Source organism: Chiloscyllium plagiosum, unplaced genomic scaffold (genome assembly GCF_037043375.1).
Source record: "Chiloscyllium plagiosum isolate Xiang-an unplaced genomic scaffold, Cpla_swu_hap1 HiC_scaffold_35, whole genome shotgun sequence".
Classification (NCBI taxonomy): domain Eukaryota; kingdom Metazoa; phylum Chordata; class Chondrichthyes; order Orectolobiformes; family Hemiscylliidae; genus Chiloscyllium; species Chiloscyllium plagiosum.
The window spans coordinates 28,418,672-28,443,093 of record NW_028270173.1 but is presented as its reverse complement, the minus strand read 5'-3'; the positions used below and the strand labels follow the sequence as shown (position 1 = coordinate 28,443,093).

General features: G+C 45.4%; 1 protein-coding gene across 2 annotated transcripts in view; it reads right to left on the bottom strand.

The window, feature by feature from the left end:
* The window catches only part of dhx16 (DEAH (Asp-Glu-Ala-His) box polypeptide 16), a 59,146-nt gene that overhangs the window by 31,976 nt on the left and 2,748 nt on the right, over positions 1–24,422 (bottom strand). For both annotated transcript variants that reach the window (XM_087979439.1, XM_087979438.1), the window contains exons 3-8: positions 23,875–24,086; positions 15,001–15,169; positions 12,753–12,809; positions 11,055–11,309; positions 10,249–10,470; positions 8,260–8,448 (exon numbers count right to left, since the gene is read on the bottom strand). In XM_087979439.1, the coding sequence (XP_087835565.1) occupies positions 8,260–8,448; positions 10,249–10,470; positions 11,055–11,309; positions 12,753–12,809; positions 15,001–15,169; positions 23,875–24,086 (1,104 nt within the window). The remainder of the gene's footprint in view (positions 1–8,259; positions 8,449–10,248; positions 10,471–11,054; positions 11,310–12,752; positions 12,810–15,000; positions 15,170–23,874; positions 24,087–24,422) is intronic.

Here is a 24,422-nt window from a genome sequence, read left to right as displayed (position 1 = left end):
CTATCCGCCAACGATTTTTCATGCCCTCTCTTAGCTCTCCTAATCCCTTTCTTCAGGTCCCTTCTGGCTATCCTGTATCCCTCCACTGCTCTGTCTGAATCCTGTTTCCTCAACCTTATGTAAGCCTCCTTCTTCCTCTTTACCAGACATTCAACCTCTCTCGTCAACCAAGGCTCCCTCACACGACCATTTCTTTCCTGCCTGATAGGTACATACATATCATGGACACGTCGTATCTGCTCTTTGAAAAAGTTCCACATTTCCACCACATCCTTCCCTGACAGCCTATGCTCCCAACGTATGCTCCTCAAATCCTGCCTTACAGCATCGTAATTTCCCTTCCCCCAATTATAAAATCTACCTTGTTGTGTGCACCTATCTCTCTCCATAACCAAGGTGAAAGTCACAGAATTGTGGTCACCATCACCAAAATGTTCACCCACTAACAAGCCCATCACTTGTCCCGGTTCATTACTGAGTACCAAATCCAATATGGCCTCCCCTCTGGTTGGACAATCTACATACTGCATTAGAAAAGCTTCCTGGACACACTACACAAACACCGCCCCATCCAATCTACTTGATCTAAAGAGCTTCCAATCAATATTTGGGAAGTTGAAGTCGCCCATGACTACGACCCTGTGGCTTCTGCACCTTTCCAAAATCTGTTTCCCAATCTGTTTCTCCACATCTCTGCTGCTATTGGGGGGCCGATAGTAAACACCCAACAAGGTGACTGCACCTTTCTATTTCTGACTTCAGCCCATACTACCTCCAAGGGCAGATCCCCCTCAAACTTCCTTTCTGCAGCCGTTATACCATTTCTAATTAGCAACGCCACCCCCCCTCCTTTTTTCCCACCCTCCCTAATCTTACTGAAACACCTGAAACCAGGAACCTCCAACAGCCATTCCTGTCCCTCATCTATCCACGTTTCCGTGATGGCCACAACGTCGTAGTCCCAGGTACCGATCCAGGCCTTAAGTTCACCCACCTTATTTCTGATACTCCTTGCGTTGAAGTATACGCACTTTAGCCCATCTCTGTGTCCGCAAGTAGTCCCTGTCAGTGCTACATCACTCCCAGTTTTACAGGTACAACACTGCTCTGTATCACTCCCAGTTTTACAGGCTGAACACTGCTCTGTATCACTCCCAGTTTTACAGGTACAACACTGCTCTGTATCACTCCCAGTTTTACAGGCTGAACACTAATCTGTATCACTCCCAGTTGTACAGGTTGAACACTGCACTGTATCACTCCCCGTTTTACAGGTTGAACACTGCACTGTATCACTCCCAGTTTTACAGGCTGAACACTGCTCTGTATCACTCCCAGTTTTACAGGCTGAACACTAATCTGTATCACTCCCAGTTGTACAGGTTGAACACTGCTCAGTATCACTCCCAGTTTTACAGGCTGAACACTAATCTGTATCACTCCCAGTTGTACAGGTTGAACACTAATCTGTATCACTCCCAGTTTTACAGGTTGAACACTGCACTGTATCACTCCCAGTTTTACAGGCTGAACACTGCACTGTATCACTCCCAGTTTTACAGGTGCAACACTGCTCTGTATCACTCCCAGTTTTACAGGCTGAACACTAATCTGTATCACTCCCAGTTGTACAGGTTGAACACTGCTCAGTATCACTCCCAGTTTTACAGGCTCAACACTGCTCTTTATCACTCCCAGTTTTACAGGTTGAACACTGCTCTGTATCACTCCCAGTTTTACAGGTTGAACACTGCTCTGTATCACTCCCAGTTTTACAGGTACAACACTGCTCCACATCACTCCCAGTTTTACAGGTACAACACTGCTCTGTATCACTCCCAGTTTTATAGGTTGACCACTGCTCTGTATCACTCCCAGTTTTACAGGTACAACACTGATCTGCATCACTCCCAGTTTTACAGGCCGAACACTAATCTGTATCACTCCCAGTTGTACAGGTTGAACACTGCACTGTATCACTCCCAGTTTTACAGGCTGAACACTGCACTGTAGCACTCCCAGTTTTACAGGCTGAACACTGCACTGTATCACTCCCAGTTTTACAGGCTGAACACTGCACTGTATCACTCCCAGTTTTACAGGCTGAACACTGCTCCGCATCACTCCCAGTTTTAAAGGTACAACACTGCTCTACATCACGCCCAGTTTTACAGGTTGTACACTACACTGTATCACTCCCAGTTTTACAGGTTGAACACTACACTGTATCACTCCCACTTTTACAGGCTGAACACTGCTCTTTACCACTCCCAGTTTTACAGGTGCAACACTAATCTGTATCACTCCCAGTTTTACAGGTGCAACACTGCTCTTTATCACTCCCAGTTTTACAGGTACAACACTGCGCTACATCACTCCCAGTTTTACAGGTACAACACTGCTCTGTATCACTCCCAGTTTTACACGGTGATCACTGCTCTGCATCACTCCCAGTTTTACAGACTGAACACTGCACTGGATCACTCCCAGTTTTACAGGTACAACACTGCTCTGTATCACTCCCAGTTGTACAGGTTGAACACTAATCTGTATCACTCCCAGTTATACAGGTACAACACTGCTCTGTATCACTCCCAGTTGTACAGGCTGAACACTGCTCTGTATCACTCCCAGTTTTACAGACTGAACATTGCTCTGTATCACTCCCAGTTTTACAGGCTCAACACTGCTCTGTATCACTCCCAGTTTTACAGGCGGAACATTGCTCTGTATCACTCCCAGTTTTACAGGTACAACAGTGCTCTGTATCACTCCCAGTTTTACAGGTGCAACACTGCACAGTATCACTCCCAGTTTTACAGGTACAACACTGATCTGTATCACTCCCAGTTTTACTGGTTGAACACTGCACTGTATCACTCCCAGTTTTACAGGTTGAACACTGATCTGTATCACTCCCAGTTTTACAGGCTGAACACTGCTCCGCATCACTCCCAGTTTTACAGGTTGTACACGACACTGTATCACTCCCAGTTTTACAGGTTGAACACTGCACTGTATCACTCCCAGTTTTACAGGCTGAACACTGCACTGTATCACTCCCAGTTTTACAGGCTGAACACTGCTCCGCATCACTCCCAGTTTTACAGGTTGTACACGACACTGTATCACTCCCAGTTTTACAGGTTGAACACTGCACTGTATCACTCCCAGTTTTACAGGTTGAACACTGATCTGTATCACTCCCAGTTTTACAGGCTGAACACTGCTCCGCATCACTCCCAGTTTTACAGGTACAACACTGATCTGTATCACTCCCAGTTTTACTGGTTGAACACTGCACTGTATCACTCCCAGTTTTACAGGTTGAACACTGATCTGTATCACTCCCAGTTTTACAGGCTGAACACTGCTCCGCATCACTCCCAGTTTTACAGGTTGTACACGACACTGTATCACTCCCAGTTTTACAGGTTGAACACTGCACTGTATCACTCCCAGTTTTACAGGCTGAACACTGCACTGTATCACTCCCAGTTTTACAAGTGCAACACTGCTCTGTATCACTCCCAGTTTTACAGGCTGAACACTGCTCCGCATCACTCCCAGTTTTACAGGTTGAACACTGCACTGTATCACTCCCAGTTTTACAGGCTGAACACTGCACTGTATCACTCCCAGTTTTACAGGTGCAACACTGCTCTTTATCACTCCCAGTTTTACAAGTGCAACACTGCTCTGTATCACTCCCAGTTTTACAGGTGCAACACTGCTCTGTATCACTCCCAGTTTTACACGGTGATCACTGCTCTGCATCACTCCCAGTTTTACAGGCTGAACACTGCTCTGTATCACTCCCAGTTTTACAGGTGCAACACTGCTCTGTATCACTCCCAGTTTTACAGGTGCAACACTGCTCTGTATCACTCCCAGTTTTACAGGTACAACACTGCTCTGTATCACTCCCAGTTTTACAGGTGCAACACTGCTCTGTATCACTCCCAGTTTTACAGGCTGAACACTGCTCTGTATCACTCCCAGTTTTACAGGTGCAACACTGCTCTTTATCACTCCCAGTTTTACAGGTACAACACTGCTCTTTATCACTCCCAGTTTTACAGGTACAACACTGCTCTGTATCACTCCCAGTTTTACAGGTGCAACACTGCTCTGTATCACTCCCAGTTTTACAGGTACAACACAGCTCTGTATCAATCCCAGTTTTACACGGTGATCACTGCTCTGCATCACTCCCAGTTTTACAGGCTGAACACTGCTCTGTATTACTCCCAGTTTTACAGGTGCAACACTGCTCTTTATCACTCCCAGTTTTACAGGTGCAACACTGCTCAGTATCACTCCCAGTTTTACAGGTACAACACTGCTCAGTATCACTCCCAGTTTTACAGGTACAACACTGCTCAGTATCACTCCCAGTTTTACAGGTGCAACACTGCTCTTTACCACTCCCAGTTTTACAGGTACAACACTGTTCTGTAACACTCCCAGTTTTACAGGTACAACACTGTTCTGTAACACTCCCAGTTTTACACGGTGATCACTGCTCTGCATCACTCCCAGTTTTACAGACTGAAAACTGCACTAGATCACTCCCAGTTTTACAGGTACAACACTGCTCTGTATCACTCCCAGTTGTACAGGTTGAACACTAATCTGTATCACTCCCAGTTATACAGGCTGAACACTGCTCTGTATCACTCCCAGTTTTACAGGTACAACACTGCTCTGTATCACTCCCAGTTGTACAGGTTGAACACTAATCTGTATCACTCCCAGTTATACAGGCTGAACACTGCTCTGTATCACTCCCAGTTTTACAGACTGAACATTGCTCTGTATCACTCCCAGTTTTACAGGCTCAACACTGCTCTGTATCACTCCCAGTTTTACAGGCTGAACATTGCTCTGTATCACTCCCAGTTTTACAGGTACAACAGTGCTCTGTATCACTCCCAGTTTTACAGGTGCAACACTGCACAGTATCACTCCCAGTTTTACAGGTACAACACTGATCTGTATCACTCCCAGTTTTACTGGTTGAACACTGCACTGTATCACTCCCAGTTTTACAGGTTGAACACTGATTTGTATCACTCCCAGTTTTACAGGTTGAACACTAATCTGTATCACTCCCAGTTTTACAGGCTGAACACTGCTCCGCATCACTCCCAGTTTTACAGGCTCAACACTGCTCCGCATCACTCCCAGTTTTACAGGTTGTACACGACACTGTATCACTCCCAGTTTTACAGGTTGAACACTGCACTGTATCACTCCCAGTTTTACAGGCTGAACACTGCACTGTATCACTCCCAGTTTTACAAGTGCAACACTGCTCTGTATCACTCCCAGTTTTACAGGCTGAACACTGTTCCGCATCACTCCCAGTTTTACAGGTTGAACACTGCACTGTATCACTCCCAGTTTTACAGGCTGAACACTGCACTGTATCACTCCCAGTTTTACAGGTGCAACACTGCTCTTTATCACTCCCAGTTTTACAAGTGCGACACTGCTCTGTATCACTCCCAGTTTTACAGGTGCAACACTGCTCTGTATCACTCCCAGTTTTACAGGCTGAACACTGCTCTGTATCACTCCCAGTTTTACACGGTGATCACTGCTCTGCATCACTCCCAGTTTTACAGGCTGAACACTGCTCTGTATCACTCCCAGTTTTACAGGTGCAACACTGCTCTGTATCACTCCCAGTTTTACAGGTACAACACTGCTCTGTATCACTCCCAGTTTTACAGGTGCAACACTGCTCTGTATCACTCCCAGTTTTACAGGCTGAACACTGCTCTGTATCACTCCCAGTTTTACACGGTGATCACTGCTCTGCATCACTCCCAGTTTTACAGGCTGAACACTGCTCTGTATCACTCCCAGTTTTACAGGTGCAACACTGCTCTTTATCACTCCCAGTTTTACAGGTACAACACTGCTCTTTATCACTCCCAGTTTTACAGGTACAACACTGCTCTGTATCACTCCCAGGTTTACAGGTGCAACACAGCTCTGTAACAATCCCAGTTTTACACGGTGATCACTGCTCTGCATCACTCCCAGTTTTACAGGTACAACACAGCTCTGTAACAATCCCAGTTTTACACGGTGATCACTGCTCTGCATCACTCCCAGTTTTACAGGCTGAACACTGCTCTGTATTACTCCCAGTTTTACAGGTGCAACACTGCTCTTTATCACTCCCAGTTTTACAGGTACAACACTGCTCTTTAGCACTCCCAGTTTTACAGGTGCAACACTGCTCAGTATCACTCCCAGTTTTACAGGTGCAACACTGCTCTGTATCACTCCCAGTTTTACAGGTACAACACTGCTCAGTATCACTCCCAGTTTTACAGGCTGAACACTGCTCTGTATCACTCCCAGTTTTACAGGTACAACACTGCTCAGTATCACTCCCAGTTTTACAGGTGCAACACTGCTCAGTATCACTCCCAGTTTTACAGGTACAACACTGCTCAGTATCACTCCCAGTTTTACAGGTACAACACTGCTCTGTATCACTCCCGGTTTTACAGGTGCAACACTGCTCTTTATCACTCCCAGTTTTACAGGCTGAACACTGCTCTATATCACTCCCAGTTGTACAGGTACAACACTGCACAGTATCACTCCCAGTTTTACAGGTTGAACACTGCTCTGTATCACTCCCAGTTTTACAGGCTGAACACTGCTCTGTATCACTCCCAGTTTTACAGGTGCAACACTGCTCTGTATCACTCCCAGTTTTACAGGCTGAACACTGCTCTGTATCACTCCCAGTTTTACAGGTACAACACTGCTCTGTATCACTCCCAGTTGTACAGGTTGAACACTGCACAGTATCACTCCCAGTTTTACAGGTTGAACACTGCTCTGTATCACTCCCAGTTTTACAGGCCGAACACTGCACTGTATCACTCCCAGTTTTACAGGTTGAACACTGCTCTGTATCACTCCCAGTTTTACAGGTACAACGCTGATCTGCATCACTCCCAGTTGTACAGGTTGAACACTGCACTGTATCACTCCCAGTTTTACAGGTACAACGCTGATCTGCATCACTCCCAGTTGTACAGGTTGAACACTGCTCTGTATCACTCCCAGTTTTACAGGCTGAACACTGCTCTTTACCACTCCCAGTTTTACAGGCTGAACACTGCTCTGTATCACTCCCAGTTTTACAGTTACAGCACTGCTCTTTATCACTCCCAGTTTTACAGGTACAACACTGCTCAGTATCTCTCCAGTTTTACAGGTACAACACTGCTCTGTATCACTCCCAGTTTTACAGGTACAACACTGCTCAGTATCACTCCCAGTTTTACAGGTACAACACTGCTCAGTATCACTCCCAGTTTTACAGGTACAACACTGCTCTTTATCACTCCCAGTTTTACAGGTGCAACACTGCTCAGTATCACTCCCAGTTTTACAGGTACAACACTGATCTGCATCACTCCCAGTTGTACAGGTTGAACACTGCACTGTATCACTCCCAGTTTTACAGGCTGAACACTGCTCCGCATCAATCCGAGTTTTACAGGCTGAACACTAATCTGTATCACTCCCAGTTGTACAGGTACAACACTGCTCAGTATCACTCCCAGTTTTACAGGTACAACACTGCTCTGTATCACTCCCAGTTTACAGGTGCAACACTGCTCAGTATCACTCCCAGTTTTACAGGTACAATACTGCTCTGTATCACTCCCAGTTTTACAGGTACAACACTGCTCTGTATCACTCCCAGTTTTACAGGTGCAACACTGCTCTTTATCACTCCCAGTTTTACAGGCTGAACACTAATCTGTATCACTCCCAGTTTTACAGGTGCAACACTGCTCTGTATCACTCCCAGTTTTACAGGTGCAACACTGCTCTGTATCACTCCCAGTTTTACAGGCTGAACACTGCTCCGCATCACTCCCAGTTTTACAGGCAGAACACTGCTCTGTATCACTCCCAGTTTTACAGGTGCAACACTGCTCTGTATCACTCCCAGTTTTACAAGTGCAACACTGCTCTGTATCACTCCCAGTTTTACAGGTGCAACAGTGCTCTGTATCACTCCCAGTTTTACAGGCTGAACACTAATCTGTATCACTCCTGCTTTTACAGTGTGAACATTTCTCTGCATCACTCGCAGTTTTACAGGTTGAACACTGCACTGTATCACTCCTGCTTTTACAAGTTGAACACTGCACGAAATATTCCACCAATTCTCTGCAATGCGTCACGCATCTCCCAGTCTGAACAGACACTCACCTCCTCGTACAGATACTGGGGGATCTGGGTTGTTTTGCCAGAGCCCGTCTCGCCCTCGATGATGAGGATCTGGTGCTCAGCGATAGCTGCCAGCAGGTCCTGACGGTAGGGGAAGACAGGTAGGCTCCTCCTCACCTCCTGGAGGGTCAGCTTCTGCTTCTCTGCTTCCGACATTTCTGCCTTTTCATCCTGGGATGGAAAAACAGGTAAATAAGTGCGACTTTGGAATGGGACAGCACTTTTCCTGTCTACCTTGGACAGCGTCCCAAAGACCAGAGACCCTCTAAGAAGAAGCCTTTACATCATCGCTGGGACACAGTGATCTTAACACAGTAATTCCTAATTCTAGATTCTCCCACGAGCGTACATTTCCTTTCCACATTCACCCTTTTGAGCCCAGATAGGTTTGTCTGAGAATCAGTAGGTTCATGATCATTACTTAGGAGTTTAGAAATTTATGCCAGAACTGTTACTTAATTAAATTTCTCCCAGTCAGGTAGGGATTTGAACGCAAATCTCCAGACCTTCAATCTCAGTCTTTGGAAGGAGAAACAAGATGAAGTTGTATTTAATGTGTGGCAGTTCACTGGGTTGCTCAGAGGGATCTTGGGGAAATTACTCACAGATCCCTGAAGTCAGCAGACAATGTGGATAGGATAGTTAAGGAGGAATATGGGACACTTGTGCCAGAGATTATAAGGGCAAGGAGGTAATGCTGGAGTCGTACAGAGCATTGGTTAAGCCATAGCTGGAGTACTGTGTGCCACCCTGGTTACCTCACTACAGGAAGGGTGTGTTAGACGAGGTACAGAGGAGGTTCACCACCACGTTGCCTGGGATGGAGAAACTGAGCGGGAAGGAGATGGGCTTGGATAGTTTTCTCTAGAGTTAGAAAAGACTGGGGCGGGGGCGTGATTGAAGCATATAACGTTATCAGGGGTATAGGTAGGGTGCATAGGGACTGACTGTTCCCCTTGGTGGAGGGGGCACAGTTTTAGGGTAAAGGACAGGAGATTCAGATGGGATTTGAGGAAAAACCTTTTCACTCAGCGGGTGGTGGGAATCTGGAATGCACTGCCTGAGGTCAGTAACCCTACAAACCTTCCAAAAATATTTGGATGGACGCTTGAAATATCATAACATTTAAGGACAGGGGACTGGTGCAGGAATTTGGGATTAGTATGCCTTTAGTGGTAGTTATTGTCAATGCAAACTTAATATGCCAGATGGCCTTTCCTGCGCTGTCTGACTCCAGTGGCTCTGAACCTCTGGCCCAGTAAACAAAAAAAGGCAAGACTTATACAATTAAGGGCTTTGGGTAGTGGTGTAGAACAAAGAGTTCTAGGGATTCAGATAAACATAATGCAGATAGACAGGGTGGTTAGGAAGGCATTCAGCATGCTTGTCTTCATTGCTCAGACCTTTGAGGATAGGAGTTGGGACGTTATGTTGAGGTGTACAGGATGCTGGTGAGGCCTCCTCTGGGGTACTGTGTCCAGTTCAGGTAGCCCTGTTACAGAAAGGATATTATTAAGCTGGAGAGCGCTCAGAAACAATCTGCCAGGATGCTGTCAGGAATGGAGGGTTTGAGTTACGAGGAGAGGCTGGGACTGTTTTTAACTGGAGCGGGAGAGGTTGAGAGGTGACCCTATTGAGGTTTATAAAGCCATGAGGGCCATGGATAAAGTGAATGGCAGGTGTCTTTTCCCTCGGGTGGGGGAGTTTGAGGCATAATTTTTAAGGTGAGATAAGAAAGAGTTTCAAAAGATATACAGAGCGGTTCCTGTGTGAAATGAACTTCCAGAGTAAGTGGTGGATGCGGGTACAATGACAACATTTAAAAGACATTTGGATAAGTACGTGAATAGGAAAGGTAGGGAGGGATATGGACTAAGCGCAGACAAGTGGGATTGGTTTGGTTTGGGATTATGGTTGGACCAAAGGGTCTGTTTCCATGCTGTATGACACCACTGTCACCGTGCAGCCTACCTTAGACACGGTTCCCTGCATGGTGACGGCAGTCACAAAGTCAATCATCTCGTCCTCCTCCAGCACAAACTCGTACTCCTTCTGCTGGTTACGCTCCCTGGCGTCCCGGGCCCCGAATTTTAACAGCGCTGCATCCATGTGCTCCTCCTCCCAACGCCTCTGCTCGTCCCGAGGGGCATGTTTGTCATCCGCCTTGGGCTCCTCGTAGCGATCCGGAACTTTCTGACAAAACACAAAGGGGAGCAATGAGTCAAAGCTGCAGGGAACGGGAAAACAGTCAAAGAGGACGCAGAGGCAGCGACCGGTGACTAGCAGCTGTGCAGCTCAGGTGAAACAGGTCGGGCGCCAACCTGTGACAGTGCAGTCAGGGTCGGACGGTTATAAAGGATATTATTAAGCTGGAGAGGGTTCAGAGAACATTTACCAGGAATAGAAGGTTTGGGTTATGAGAAGAGGCTGGGGCTTTTTCCCAATGGAGTGTGGGAGGATGACAGGTGACCACATACAGATTTATAAAATCATGAGGGGCATAGATAAGGTGAATGGCAAAGTGTCGTTTCCCCTAGTGTGGGGGGTAGGGTGACACAGCGCACTGCTCACTGCAAACCCCGAGCTGTGTTGCATCCAGCAGCTCCCCTGTGGGATAGCGCCCCACACACAACCCCCACATCCTCCCACACCTCCCCCAATCCACCCACAGCCTCCTGACGCCCAGTTCCGACCCACATCGCCCCCCCCCCACACCCCCGGACCCATATCCCCCCCAACAAACCCCCACCATCACTCCCCCCCAACGCCGTACCGACCTTGCTGCGGGACTCCTCGGGCATGTAATAGCGGTTGCTCTGCTCCTGCTTCTCCTGCTCTCCGGCTGCTTTGTACTCCCGCGCCAGGTCGCGCACTTTCTTCTTGTAGTCCAGCTGCTGCTTCTCCCGGCTGCTGAGGTCAGTCGCGGAGAACAGGTACTCGTCGTCCACGATTTCTGCCTCCAGGTCCTCCAGCTTCTCCTGCTCTCGCTTGCCCAGGTAATCCCTCCGGGACCTCTTGCGGAGCTCCGGGATCTGGAGGGGAAACATGAGTACCAGGGATCAGGGGGTTTGCATGCTGAGCAATGGTCAACCTTATATATAGACACAAACACACACCAGACATGCATTGCATGACAGTGCAAGGGACGTTGTATTTTGTTATCTTTTCCCATCATTCGTTACAATTTCCTCTGTACTTCAGGACTCTTTGCACTGACCAGTGAAAGGAGGTTAATATTTGAGAATGGAAACGTTTTCTATTTCAGGCATCCATTGACAGTCGTACTGAACCTACTCTGTGCAGTGGTCCCACTGAGTACTGCCAGCAGGTGCAGGGGAAAGCAGGGTCCCCTCTACACCCCACCTTCTCAGTCTATTCGCAATGTGGGTTAGATCATTCTATACTGTCCCCAGCGAACACACCCAGGGTGGGCACAGAGAAAAGCTATCTCGACATGGTGGCTCAATAGGTAGCACTGCTGCTGGGGGCCCTAGTTCGATCCCATCCTCGGGTGACTGTCTGTGTAGAGTTTGCTCATTCTCCCCCATGTCTGCGTGGGTTTCGTCCGGGTGCTCCGGTTTCCTCCCATAGTACAAAGATGCGCAGGGTAAGTGGATTGGCCATGGGAAATTACCCCATAGTGTCTGGGGATATGCAGGCTAGGTGGATTAACCATGGGAAATGTGGGGTTACAGGGACAGGGTGGAGAGTGTGGGTCTGGGTGGGATGCTGTTCGGAGGGTCGGTGTGACTCGATGGGCCAAATGGCCTACTTCCACACTGTAAGCCCCCAGCCCCCATCGAACACTCCTGGGACAGTTTCAATAGAATAAAGCTCCATCTACTCTTTAATACTGAAAGCGAAACCCACTCTACACTCTCCCCATCAGACACTGCCAGAACAGGGGCAGCACAGGTTTAGGATCAAGGTAATGGTCCCTTTAGTGTTTTAAAGTGGAATTAAAGCTCGCTTCACAATGCCCCCATCAGACACTCCCAGGACAGGAAGAGCATGGGTTTGGTATAGAGCAAACACACAGCTACGATCCTCGAAGGAGTCTTCCTATGGCCCGTCAATGGGACACCACCCTTGAAACCTCGGGCAAAGATTGTTCCACACTTAGCCCCTTGGGATTGGCCTTCCACTGAAGCTGATGAACCAGGAGCATTCAGGGTGACAGGCAGTGACTGACCCAGGGAGCCAGGCAGCACCCATCTCACAACTCAGTAAAACTCAGCTCGACCCATGGCTGCAAAGCTGCCACAGAACCTAGAGTGGGGAAGGCCGCTGTCAAGGATGCCTGCCGTCACCCTGTCTTTTCAATGCCTCTGCGCAGAGAGAGAGAGAGGGCAGAGCAAGGGAAGGGCTGCCCCGTCACCCCAACGCAAGGTGCACAGTGGCCGTGTCGAACCTCGCAGAGAGACATGATGCTCTCCAACCTCCTAACGGAAAGCCGACTTCAATCCCCATCGTACCATTGCCCGCCGGTCTTCCTCGCCCATCTTCAGACGTTTCTGAGCTTCCTCGTAGGCCTGGAACGGGAGAAAGCAGGACAGAGAAATCCCTCATTAACCATAGAACACATGCCTTCTATACTTGTTCACAGATAGCCCAATCCGCAACCTGTAACCATCTGCACCCCTGGATTAGATTCCAGTCTGTAACTCCCTCCCAGGTATCCATTATTCTATATATAAACCATCTGAACCCCTCGATTAGATTCCAGTCTGTAACTCACTCCCAGGTATCCATTATTCTATATATAAACCATCTGAACCCCTCGATTAGATTCCAGTCTGTAACTCACTCCCAGGTACCTATTATTCTATATATAAACCATCTGAACCCCTCGATTAGATTCCAGTCTGTAACTCACTCCCGGGTATCCATTATTCTATATATAAACCATCTGAACCCCTCGGTTAGATTCCAGTCTGTAACTCACCCCCAGGTACCTATTATTCTATATATAAACCATCTGAACCCCTCGATTAGATTCCAGTCTGTAACTCACTCCCAGGTATCCATTATTCTGTATATAAACCATCTGAACCCCTCGATTAGATTCCAGTCTGTAACTCACCCCCAGGTACCTATTATTCTATAAATAAACCATCTGAATCCCTCGATTAGATTCCAGTCTGTAACTCACTCCCAGGTATCCATTATTCTGTATATAAACCATCTGAACCCCTCGATTAGATTCCAGTCTGTAACTCACTCCCAGGTATCCATTATTCTATATATAAACCATCTGAACCCCTCGATTAGATTCCAGTCTGTAACTCACTCCCAGGTATCCATTATTCTATATATAAACCACCTGAACCCATCGATTAGATTCCAGTCTGTAACTCACCCCCAGGTACCTATTATTCTATAAATAAACCATCTGAATCCCTCGATTAGATTCCGGTCTGTAACTCACTCCCAGGTATCCATTATTCTGTATATAAACCATCTGAACCCCTCGATTAGATTCCAGTCTGCAACTCACTCCCAGGTATCCATTATTCTATATATAAACCATCTGAACCCCTCGATTCGATTCCAGTCTGTAACTCACTCCCAGGTATCCATTATTCTGTATATAAACCATCTGCACCCCTCGATTAGATTCCAGTCTGTAACTCACTCCCAGGTATCCATTATTCTGTATATAAACCATCTGAACCCCTCGATTAGATTCCAGTCTGTAACTCACTCCCAGGTATCCATTATTCTATATATAAACCATCTGAACCCCTCGATTAGATTCCAGTCTGCACCTCACTCCCAGGTATCCATTATTCTATATATAAACCATCTGAACCCCTCGATTAGATTCCAGTCTGTAACTCACTCCCAGGTATCCATTATTCTATATATAAACCACCTGAACCCATCGATTAGATTCCAGTCTGTAACTCACTCCCAGGTATCCATTATTCTGTATATAAACCACCTAAACCCTGGATTAGATTCCAGTCTGTACCTCACTCCCAGGTATCCATTATTCTATATATAAACCATCTGAACCCCTTGATTGGATTCCAGTCTGTAACTCACTGCCAGGTATCCATTATTCTGTATATAAACCATCTGAACCCATCGATTAGATTCCAGTCTGTAACTCACTCCCAGGTATCCATTATTCTGTATATAAACCATCTGAACCCCTCGATTAGATTCCAGTCTGTAATAGTGTTATAGTGTAACAGGTTTAATTGGAAGCACCAGCTTTCGGAGCAGCGCTGTTGTGTGATTTTTAACGATATAAACATGCATTAACATGGTTTACAAGACAATAATAAATATTTGGATATGAGTTCACTAATACTTGTTTAGGGAGGGAAATCTACCATCCTTACTCGGTCTGGCCTACGTGACCCCAGACCCAGAGCAACATGGTTGACTCTCAACTGCCTTCTGGACAAATACGGAGGGACAACAAATACTGGCCTGGTCAATGACGTCTATATGTCATGGATAAATGAAAGATATAGTTCAACACTGGAATCTAAGTGAGGGAAGTGTCAAGGTTCAGACAGGGAACGACGAGACAATTTGACCCTCAGGTTATATCGGGCAGTATCTTCACCCTCCCTCTCACTGAGACAGTATTCTAGCTGGAGTAATACAGGTGGATTGGAGAGAGCCATGGCCTGACTGAAAGCTGCCTCGAGGGACCGAAAGGCCTACTCCTGTTGCCATGATCCCGTGTCTCTGCGAACATGCCCCTACCTTCTTATCAGAGCGCTCCAGGATATTTCGGGTCCTGTCCTTGTCCCGTTGCTTGATACGCTCTGCGAAAGCATCTCGCTCCTCCAGATCTTTCAAGCGATCCTTCTCCTCCTTTTCCCATTCTTCTTCTTCAGATCCCGACAGTTTCTGTGGCGACGGGTTCCTTTTCCTGATGTCAAAGGTACAGGCTATTCAGTTGGATTCATTTCGCCTCTACAGGCTGTCCCCACTAAGTCCTGCTGCCCCTATTGCAATTATCCTCTGTTTAAGTTATTACCAGACAAGTCAAACCCCAGACTGAAATCTAGATCAGATTTTGGTTTGGTTTTAATGAGGGTAATCCCTCACGGATAGAGGCATACAATTTTAATTAATAAAGAAAGCTGTTATGAAGATGTGGGTGTACTGTACCTTTAACAGAGTTAAGAGGAACACAACTACATGACAGAACCAAGTGTTCTGAAAAGAAATATAATGTAACATTTGGCCCAACAACTTAATTAGCTGGTTGCCCTGGAGATGACAAAATAGATTTGAATTAGGCCAATCAGTTTAAATTACATCCTGAAAAATACCAAACTCCAATTCAGTTTGAATTGAGTATATTGACATTCTTGAAAGTTAATGACACAATCCGATGCTTTGGGTATATAAGACCTGGGAAAACTGAACAGTTGAGAGGAGAACTGCCAACTGTCAAAAGACTGCCCGAAAAATACTTCTTTTGAAAAGGTACCTATAACGATCAGTGACCTGTGAAGAAGAAACCCCTAAGAAGTCCAGAAATCAGAGAAAAAAAAAGCAGTCTGGTTTTGAGGTATGATTTCTTGTTTTGCAAATTGTAATCGGGAGTGTTATCGGACTACTATTATATAAGAGAAGGTAACAGATAGGTTAGAGTAAGGAATTGAAAATAGTTGTTAGTTAATTATTCTCTGTTATACCGTAAGAAATAAAGTTGTTAATTTTTACTTTAACTAGTTCTTGGCCTATCGAATTTTCAGATTACTGCAAGGGATAAATCTTTTCTGTGCTGCTGGTTTTAAATTAAGCAGGAGAGTTTACCTCGTGTCGTGATTGAACTGGCTTAGATAAATTTGAATAGATTTGGGGTACAAAATGCCCCAGCAGATTTAAACACTTGCAGCTTAGTGTTCTAGATCTTTAAATAAAGTGAGACAATTTGTTTAATCTCGGTGACATGTGGTTGATTAAATTAAAAGTGAGAGAAATAGCTCTTAAAATTGCGAAAGCGGTTCTGGGATTTGAAGATGATTCTCAAATTTGTCAAGAAGGTTTAGAAGGAAAGAAAAAGGCCATACTTTTAGAATTAGCAAAGAAGTTAGCTTTGGGTTTAACTAAGGACAAAAATAAAGCTGAAATTGTAAAGGAATTACTCAAACACGTAGGTGACTCAGAGAAACAGACAAGTGCAGGAGAAGTACTAAAACAGAAATTACAATTGAGGAAAATGGAGTTAGAAGATAAACAAATGGAAAGAGAAAGAGAGAGAGAAGGTTCTTAGCTGAGAAAAGAGAGAGAGAGAGAAGAAAGGGAGAGACAAAAAGAGAGAGAATTTGAACTTGAGAAGTTGCAACTTAATCAGCAAAGTCAAGTTAACAGGATGGGAGATTAAAAGAGATGGTTTATAAATATGTCAAAACTCTACCCATTTTGATGAGAGAGATGTTGAAGCCTTCTTTATTTCATTTGGAAAACTGACCAGACAGATGGAGGCGTCCGAGGGGTTATGGGTAATGCTAGTTCAGACTAAACTGGTAGGCAGAGCTAGTGAGTTATCTGCCGCACTGTCAGCTGAGATGTCAAGAGATTACAAAGAGGTTAAACAGGCTATTTTAAGTGCTCATGAATTGGTACCAGAAGCATATAGACAGCAGTTCAGAAACACAAAGGAGGAACCAGGTCAGACTTATGTTGAGTTCGAAAGAATTAAAGATAGTCATTTTGATCGATGGGTGTGTGCTTTGAAAACAGGTAAGAATTTTGAGACTCAAGAGAGATTATTCTTTTGGAGGAGTTTAAAAACTCACTTCCAGAGATGGTAAGAATTCACCTGGAGGCAGAGAAAGTTCAGGAAAAGAGAAGGGCAGCAGAATTAGCAGATGAGTACGTGTTGGTGCATAAGACTGGAGCCAGAATTTCGTCCTATGAGGGCTAGAAATTGGGAGAAAGGGAGATCCTACACTACGAAACCAAGAGTAGAGCACACCGGTAAGAATTTACCTCAGGATTAAAAAAAAGCCAAAAAGGGTGGACAGGCGATGAAAGGCCTCAGGTGATTCCATTGTGGTAAAGTGAGACACACAAAATCACAGTGCTGGTTGTTAAAGAAGGGGGCTGCGAGAAAAGACGTGGTAAAAGAAACTAAGCCAGTGGCATTAGTGAAAGTAGGAAAGGAGACCCCCAAAAAGGGCCAGAGAGCTGCAGGAGAGTGCACAGCCTGGGCAGGGGCTCGGTGTGGAGTTAGCACCTGATCTCTACGAAGTATTCGCCTCGGTGGGTAAAGTTTACTCAGAAAGAACAGGGAGAGAAGGATAAGTAGTTATAATTTTGAAAGAAACAGGATCTAACCAGTTGCTGATAGCAAGGGATGAACGAATATGGACTCTTTCTGATCTGTTACCAGAGTGTGTGGTAATTTGTGGGATCGATGAACAGAAAGTTAGCATCCCCCAACGTAAGAACAGGTTGGAGTGCCAACTTAAAACTGGGGTAGTTACAGTGGCAGTCATTGACAGTTCCAGGAATTTAGTTTGTTCTTGGGAATAATTTGGCATGATCCAAGGTAAGAGTGACACTCCTTGTTGTGGGACGGCCAAGGAAGACCAAGAAACTAAGGAGTTAAAACAGAAATATCCCGGTAATTTCACAGACTGTGTAGTCACCAGATCCCACTATCATAAGTCACAGCACGAAGCAAAAAGTAAAGAGAACGATGAAGGAGTTGAGGTTCAGTTAGCGGACACCCTGTTTGATGTAATAGTGCAGGAAAATCCTGAACAGGCAGAGGGTCACACAGAAGTGCTTAGCCCTAAAAGGCGAAGAGACTTGCAACAGTAAGAAAGGACAATAAAAGATATATATGTGGATGCATACTCTGAAAAGGAGGCAGAGAATATTCCGGAGGGTTACTATCTGAAAAATGGAATCTTAAGGTGGAATTGGAGACCACAGCAGCTTAGTGCAGAGGAGAATTGGGCCAAAGTACACCAGATTGTGTAGCCGGTAGCATACAGACAGGTGGTGTTACAGGTCGCACATGAACTACCTGTAGCAGGTCACCTAGGGGTACGAAAGACTCAGGCTAAGGTACAAACACATTTTTATTGGCCTGAAATACACAAGGATGTGGTTACCTTTTGCCGTACATGTCATACATGCCAAATGTTAGATAAGCCACGGGCGGTAATAAAACCAGCCCCTTTGTTGCCAATTCCCACATTTGAAGATCCTTTCATGCAGGTTATAATTGATTGTGTAGGTCCCCTCCTGAGAACTGAAAGTGGGAGCTAATACTTGTTAACCATAATGGATGTGTTTACCAGTTTTCCGGAAGCAATTCCATTTCGGAGTATCAAGGTAACAAAGGTGGTAGAGGAGTTAGTATCTTCCTTCACACGGTATGGGCTACCCAGAGAGAGTCAGTCAGACCAAGGGTCAGATTTTACTGCTAGGCTGTTTAAGGAGGTTATGGATAGCTTAGCTTTACAGCACTTTAAATCCAGTGCGTATCATCCTGCATCCCAGCGAGCTTTAGAAAGGTGGCATCAGACCTTGAAGACCATGTTGATAGCATACTGTCAGGATTACCCGAATGATTGGGATAAAGGTATCCCACTCTTATTGTTCGCCATTAGAGATGCCCCCAAATGTATCTACTCAGTTCACTCCCCTTGAGTTAGTATTCGGTCATGAAGTGAGAGGCCCTTTGAAATTAATTAAAGAAAAATTGACAGGACCAGAGTTTGAGATCTCACACTTGGATTATTTATCAGAGGTGAGGGAGAGGTTAAATAGAGTAGGTGAGTTAGCTAAACAGCACCTAAAAAGGGAACAGTGGAGAATGAAGCAGGTAGCAGATAAAAGCTCTGAGACTCCGGCATTTCCCAAGGGGATGGCGTGTTAGTACTGTTACCAGTGGTAGGAGATCCTTCAAAGCCAGGTTTAGTGGTCCCTATTAAATTGAGAAAACGTTGAGTCAGGTGGACGATCTAGTAACGATACCAGATAGAAAAAAAAATCGAGTATGTCACATGAACGTGTTGAAACTGTATTAAACCAGAGAGAACGACATGGAGAAATGGGTGTTAGTTACTGCCCTGCAGAGTGAGGTATCAAATCCAGATGATATAGAGTTTGATGTGCCTCAACATAGATTAAAAAATGAAGTAGTCCTTGAGGAGTGGGATAGGTTAGCATGCTACCTGCCTCAGGAGCACAGAACACAGTTGAAAGAGTTGTGACTGCAGTATAAGCACATATGTAAGAATCAAATGGGGAGGACTAATGCTATTGTACATGAAGTAGACTTAGGGAATACTGCTCCAATAAAACAACACCCTGATCAGCTTAATCCTTTCGAAGTGAGACAGGTCCAGATGGAGGTGGAGGCCATGCTCAAGAGGACATCATTGAAACAAGCCAGAGCGAGTGGAGTTCACCAACTGTCTTAGTTCCCAAACTGGAATGGACTCAACAATTCTGCCTGGATCATCAGAAGGTCAACACCATTACAAAATTGGACTCTTATCCAATTCCTAGATTGGAGGACTGTCTCGAGAAAGTCAGACAAGCCAGTTACATCACCAATTTGGTCTTCATGCGTGGTTACTGGCAGGTACCTTTATAAGAATCGGTGAAAGAAATTTCTGTATTTGTAACCTCAAATGGGCTGTATCAGTTTAAAGTGACGCTCTTGGGAATGAAGAACGTACCCACCACATTCCTAAGATTCACGAACAGAGCTGTGGCTGGGTTAACCAACTGTGCGGTCTATTTGGACTATGTAAGTCCTGGAAAGATCACAAGGTACAGTTGGCAGAGCTCTTTTAACAGCCACGTGAAGCAAAACGGATGATAAACTTAAATAAAACAGAATCCGCAAAAACAGAGGTGATGTTCTTGGGGCATAACATTGTCATGGAAGGTTGACTCCATGGAACGCAAAGACGAAGGCCATCAAGGAATTTCCACGAACAACCTCGAAGAAAGAGGTGCTTCGATATTTAGGACTCAGCGGATTCTATCGGAAGTTTGTTCCAAACGTCAGCAGCGTAGTGGCACCATTAACCGATTTGCTGAAGAAGAACACAAAGTTTCGGTGGACAGAACAATGCCTGGAGGCATTCGACCACTGGAAAGCAATACTAACCACCAAACCAGTTTTAGCTACAGCAAACTCTTCCAAATCTCTTATAGTCGCCATCAATGCTTGGAGTTGGAGGTGTACTCCCGCAGAAAGACGAGGATGGAGTTGAACTGCCAGCTGGTTACTTTTCGAAGAAGATCAGCATCCCCCAGAGGAAACAGTCCACAACCAGAAAGGAACTATGGAGTTTGGTACTGGCCTTACAACATTGTAATGTGTATGTCACAAACAATATGTCGGAGACCACAATCCACTTACATTCTTAGTACCCTTTAAAGACAAGAATATGAGACTACTTTGTTGGAGTCTTATGTTACAGACTTTTAATTTAAAAATCATACATGTTGCAGTTCGGAAGAATGTAATCACAGATGCGTTACTGTGGATTTAACTGCTAGAGTTTAGATGAGATTTGACTTTATTTCACTTTATATATTTACACAGGTATATGGGAAGACGTTAAGATGAACTTATACTAAAGTTATCTGTATGTTAGGGTAATGTGTTTAAAAAGTACAGAAAAAAATGAAGCCATATTTTCATCGTTCAAATGCTGGTTCATGTTTTTTCTAAAGGAGGGCGGTGTTATGAAGATGAGGGTGCACTGTAATTAAAAGCAACAGAACTACCTGACAGAACAACTCAATTAGCTGGTTGCCTGGAGACGACAAAACAGATTTGAATTCGACCAATCAGTTTAAATCATACCCTGAAAAATACCAAACTCCAATCCAGTTTGGCTTGAGTATATTGGCAATCTTAAAAGCCAATGACACAATCCGATGCTTTGGGGGGGGGGGTATAAGACCAGGGAAAAATGAACAGTTGAGAGGAGAACTGCCAAGCCTCAGCATGTCAGAAGACTGCCTGAAAAATAGCTCTCTTAAAAGCTACTTTAATCGATCAGCAACCTGTGAGGCAGAAATCCCTAAGAAGAAGAAAAGTCGTCTGGAAATCAGAAACCGAAAGCTGCCTGATTTTAAGATAACAATTCTTGTTGTGTAAATCATAATCAGGAGTTTTATTGGATTAGCATGATAGAAGGGAAGGTAACAGTTCGGTTACAGTAAGGAATTGTAAATAGTTGTTAGCTAATTATTCTCTGTTATACTCTAAGAAAAAAGTTGTTGACTTTTACTTTCACTAGTTCTTGGCCTATCGAATTTTCACAGATTACTGCATGGGATAAATCTTTTCTGTGCTGCTGGTTTTAAATTATGCAGGAGAGTTTAACCCCATGTCGTAACAAAGCCAAAGAATTGAAGATAAAATAGAATAAACCATCCTATTTACTCATACCACAAGTTCAAAGATTTTTAAATATGCAATTAAAGGTATAATCCCATTAATTCAAAAACACTTCTTTACAAGTTAAAATCAAAACCCATGTACTGTACTCACACCAGAATCCCTTTAACATCACAACAGGTTTAAGTAACTGTGATTTTAACTTTAGATCAGGAACTTGACAGTTTTATTCTGGAGTTACTATACACCCAAGTTTAAACAAGCTCAACATCGAGTCCTCTTCAGGGTATTATCCCAGTCTGGAACGCTCTGAAGGGTCACTCAACATGAAACATTAACTCTGATTTCTCTCCACAAACCCTTCCAGGCCAGCTGAGTTTTTACAGGAATTTCTGCTTTGTCTCTGATTTATAGCATCCACAGTTCTTTGGGTTTTTATCTGGAATTATCACGAACCGCTTACTCGAAGGTATTCGAGTCTCAGTATATTCTCCCCTTCACAAATTCAGTTCCATTTATGTCTCTCTATGCAAATACTTCACAGAGCACAGAAACAAAGTAGAATTTAAAGACATTCTCTCCGTCTCATCTATGGTTGCTTCCCCAAAGTTCCAGAAGACATACGAGTGGAAGTAAGGCCATTTGGCCCATCGAGTCCACTCCGCCATTCAATCATGGCTGATGGGCATTTCAGCGCCACTTACCCTCATTCTCCCCGTATCCCTTAGTTCCTTACCAGATTAAGAATTTATCAATCTCTGCCTCGAAGACATTTAACGTCCCGGCCTCCACTGCGCTCCGTGGCAATGAATTCCACAGGCCCACCACTCTCTGGCTGAAGAAATGTCTCATTTCCATTTTAAATTGACCCCCTCTAATTCTAAGGCTGTGCCCACGAGTCCGAGTATCTCCACCTGACGGAAACAAGTTCCCAGCGTCCACCCTTTCTCAGCCACGCATGATATTGTATTAGATGTTTGTATTAGATCTCCCCTCAACCTTCTAAACTCTAATGAATACAATCCCAGGATCCTCATCGTATGTTAGGCCTACCATTCCAGGGTGTGAATTGCCGCTGGACATGCTCCATTGCCAGTGTGTCCTTCCTGAGGTGTGGGGTCCAAACATGGACTTAGCATTCTAAATGGGGCCTAACTAGCTCTTTATAAAGTCTTAGTAGCACATCGCGGCTTTTATATTCCAACCCTCCAGATAAAAGCTCAGTCTTTTTTCCAAGTCAGTCTTTAGACTTCTTGATGTACAGTGATAGCGTCCTTACCTCTGAGCCAGGAGGCCTGGGTTCAAGCCCATCAGCTCTGGATGGGCAGATTAGAAAGTATCTAAGAAATAACTTGAAAGAAATTTCTCTCAGAGCCCGCAAAGCTGTAAAATGTTCGAATGAAGTAATATCCATTAGGCTTCCAAAGGGGCCCTTTGAAAAGGTTTTAAAAGAAACCACCCTAGCTTCACAAATACTTAGGAGTTAATTGTTAACTTCAGACAAGTTATCTGCTCAAAATTGAAAACCCAAATTTAAACCAAAAGAGCCAGATTATGGGACGGTGGCACAGTGGTCAGCACTGCTGCCTCACAGCGCCAGAGACCCGGGTTCAATTCCCGCCTCAGGCGACTGTCTGTGTGGAGTTTGCACATTCTCCCCGTGTCTGCGTGGGTTTCCCCCGGGTGCTCCGGCTTCCTCCCACAGTCCAAAGATGTGCAGGTCAGGGTGGATTGGACCTGCTAAATTGCCCGTAGTGTTAGGAGGATTAGTCAGGGGTAAAATGTAGAGGAATGGGTCTGGGTGGGTTGCTGTTCGGAGGGTCGGTGTGGACTTGTTGGGCCGCAGGGCCTGTTTCCACACTGTAGGGAACCTAATCTAATATCACACACACACACAGACACACACACACACAGACACACACACAGACACACACACAGACACACACACAGACACACACACAGACACACACACAGACACACACACAGACACACACACAGACACACACACAGACACACACACAGGGTATGGTCACAGACAGCCTCTAGGCCATATTAAGGGGACAAGGTCAAAACAAACCCAAACACAGTGCCAGATTGTTCCTGTCCCTGGCCGTCTCCCGCAGCCAGACTGTCTGTTGCCCTTCCACACACACACACACAGGGCACCGTGTCAGACGGTCCCCTCTCCGCCCCCTTTACTGATCCCAGGTTTCAGCCCGCTCACTCGAGAAACGTACATTGTGTGGTCGGAGTCACTCTCCGATGAGGCCGCCCTCTTTTTCCGGATGTGTTTCCGTTTCCGTTTCCCTTTGCTGTGGCTCTGCTTCTCTTCGGGCCCGCTGTCCTCGCTGTCCTCCAGTAACAGGTAAGTCCGGTTCTTCTGTTGCATGGCGAGGGCCTCTCGCTCGACGGCACGCGCGGCGTTCTCAACCTTCTGCTTCCTGGGGATCTGACCGAGGGAGGCAAGGGAAGAGTCAGCTCCCTCCGCGCCGCCTTGCCAAACCGGTAGCCTCTGTCACCCACAAGGACAAGGGCTGCAGACAAGGGCTGGAACACCACACCTCCTCCCTCCACCCACCAAACAAGTAACCCTCCGAGCCACTTGTCACCCTGACCCGGAACTACAACATCGTTACCAGGGCCGGTGGACCAAGGAGTGGCAGATAGCATTTAATTCAGATGAATGCAAGGTGCTGCATTTCTTTTTAACTGAAAACAGAACAGAATCCCTACAGTGTGGAACCAGGCCCTTTGGGAAGTCAAACCAGGACAGGACTTCACAGTT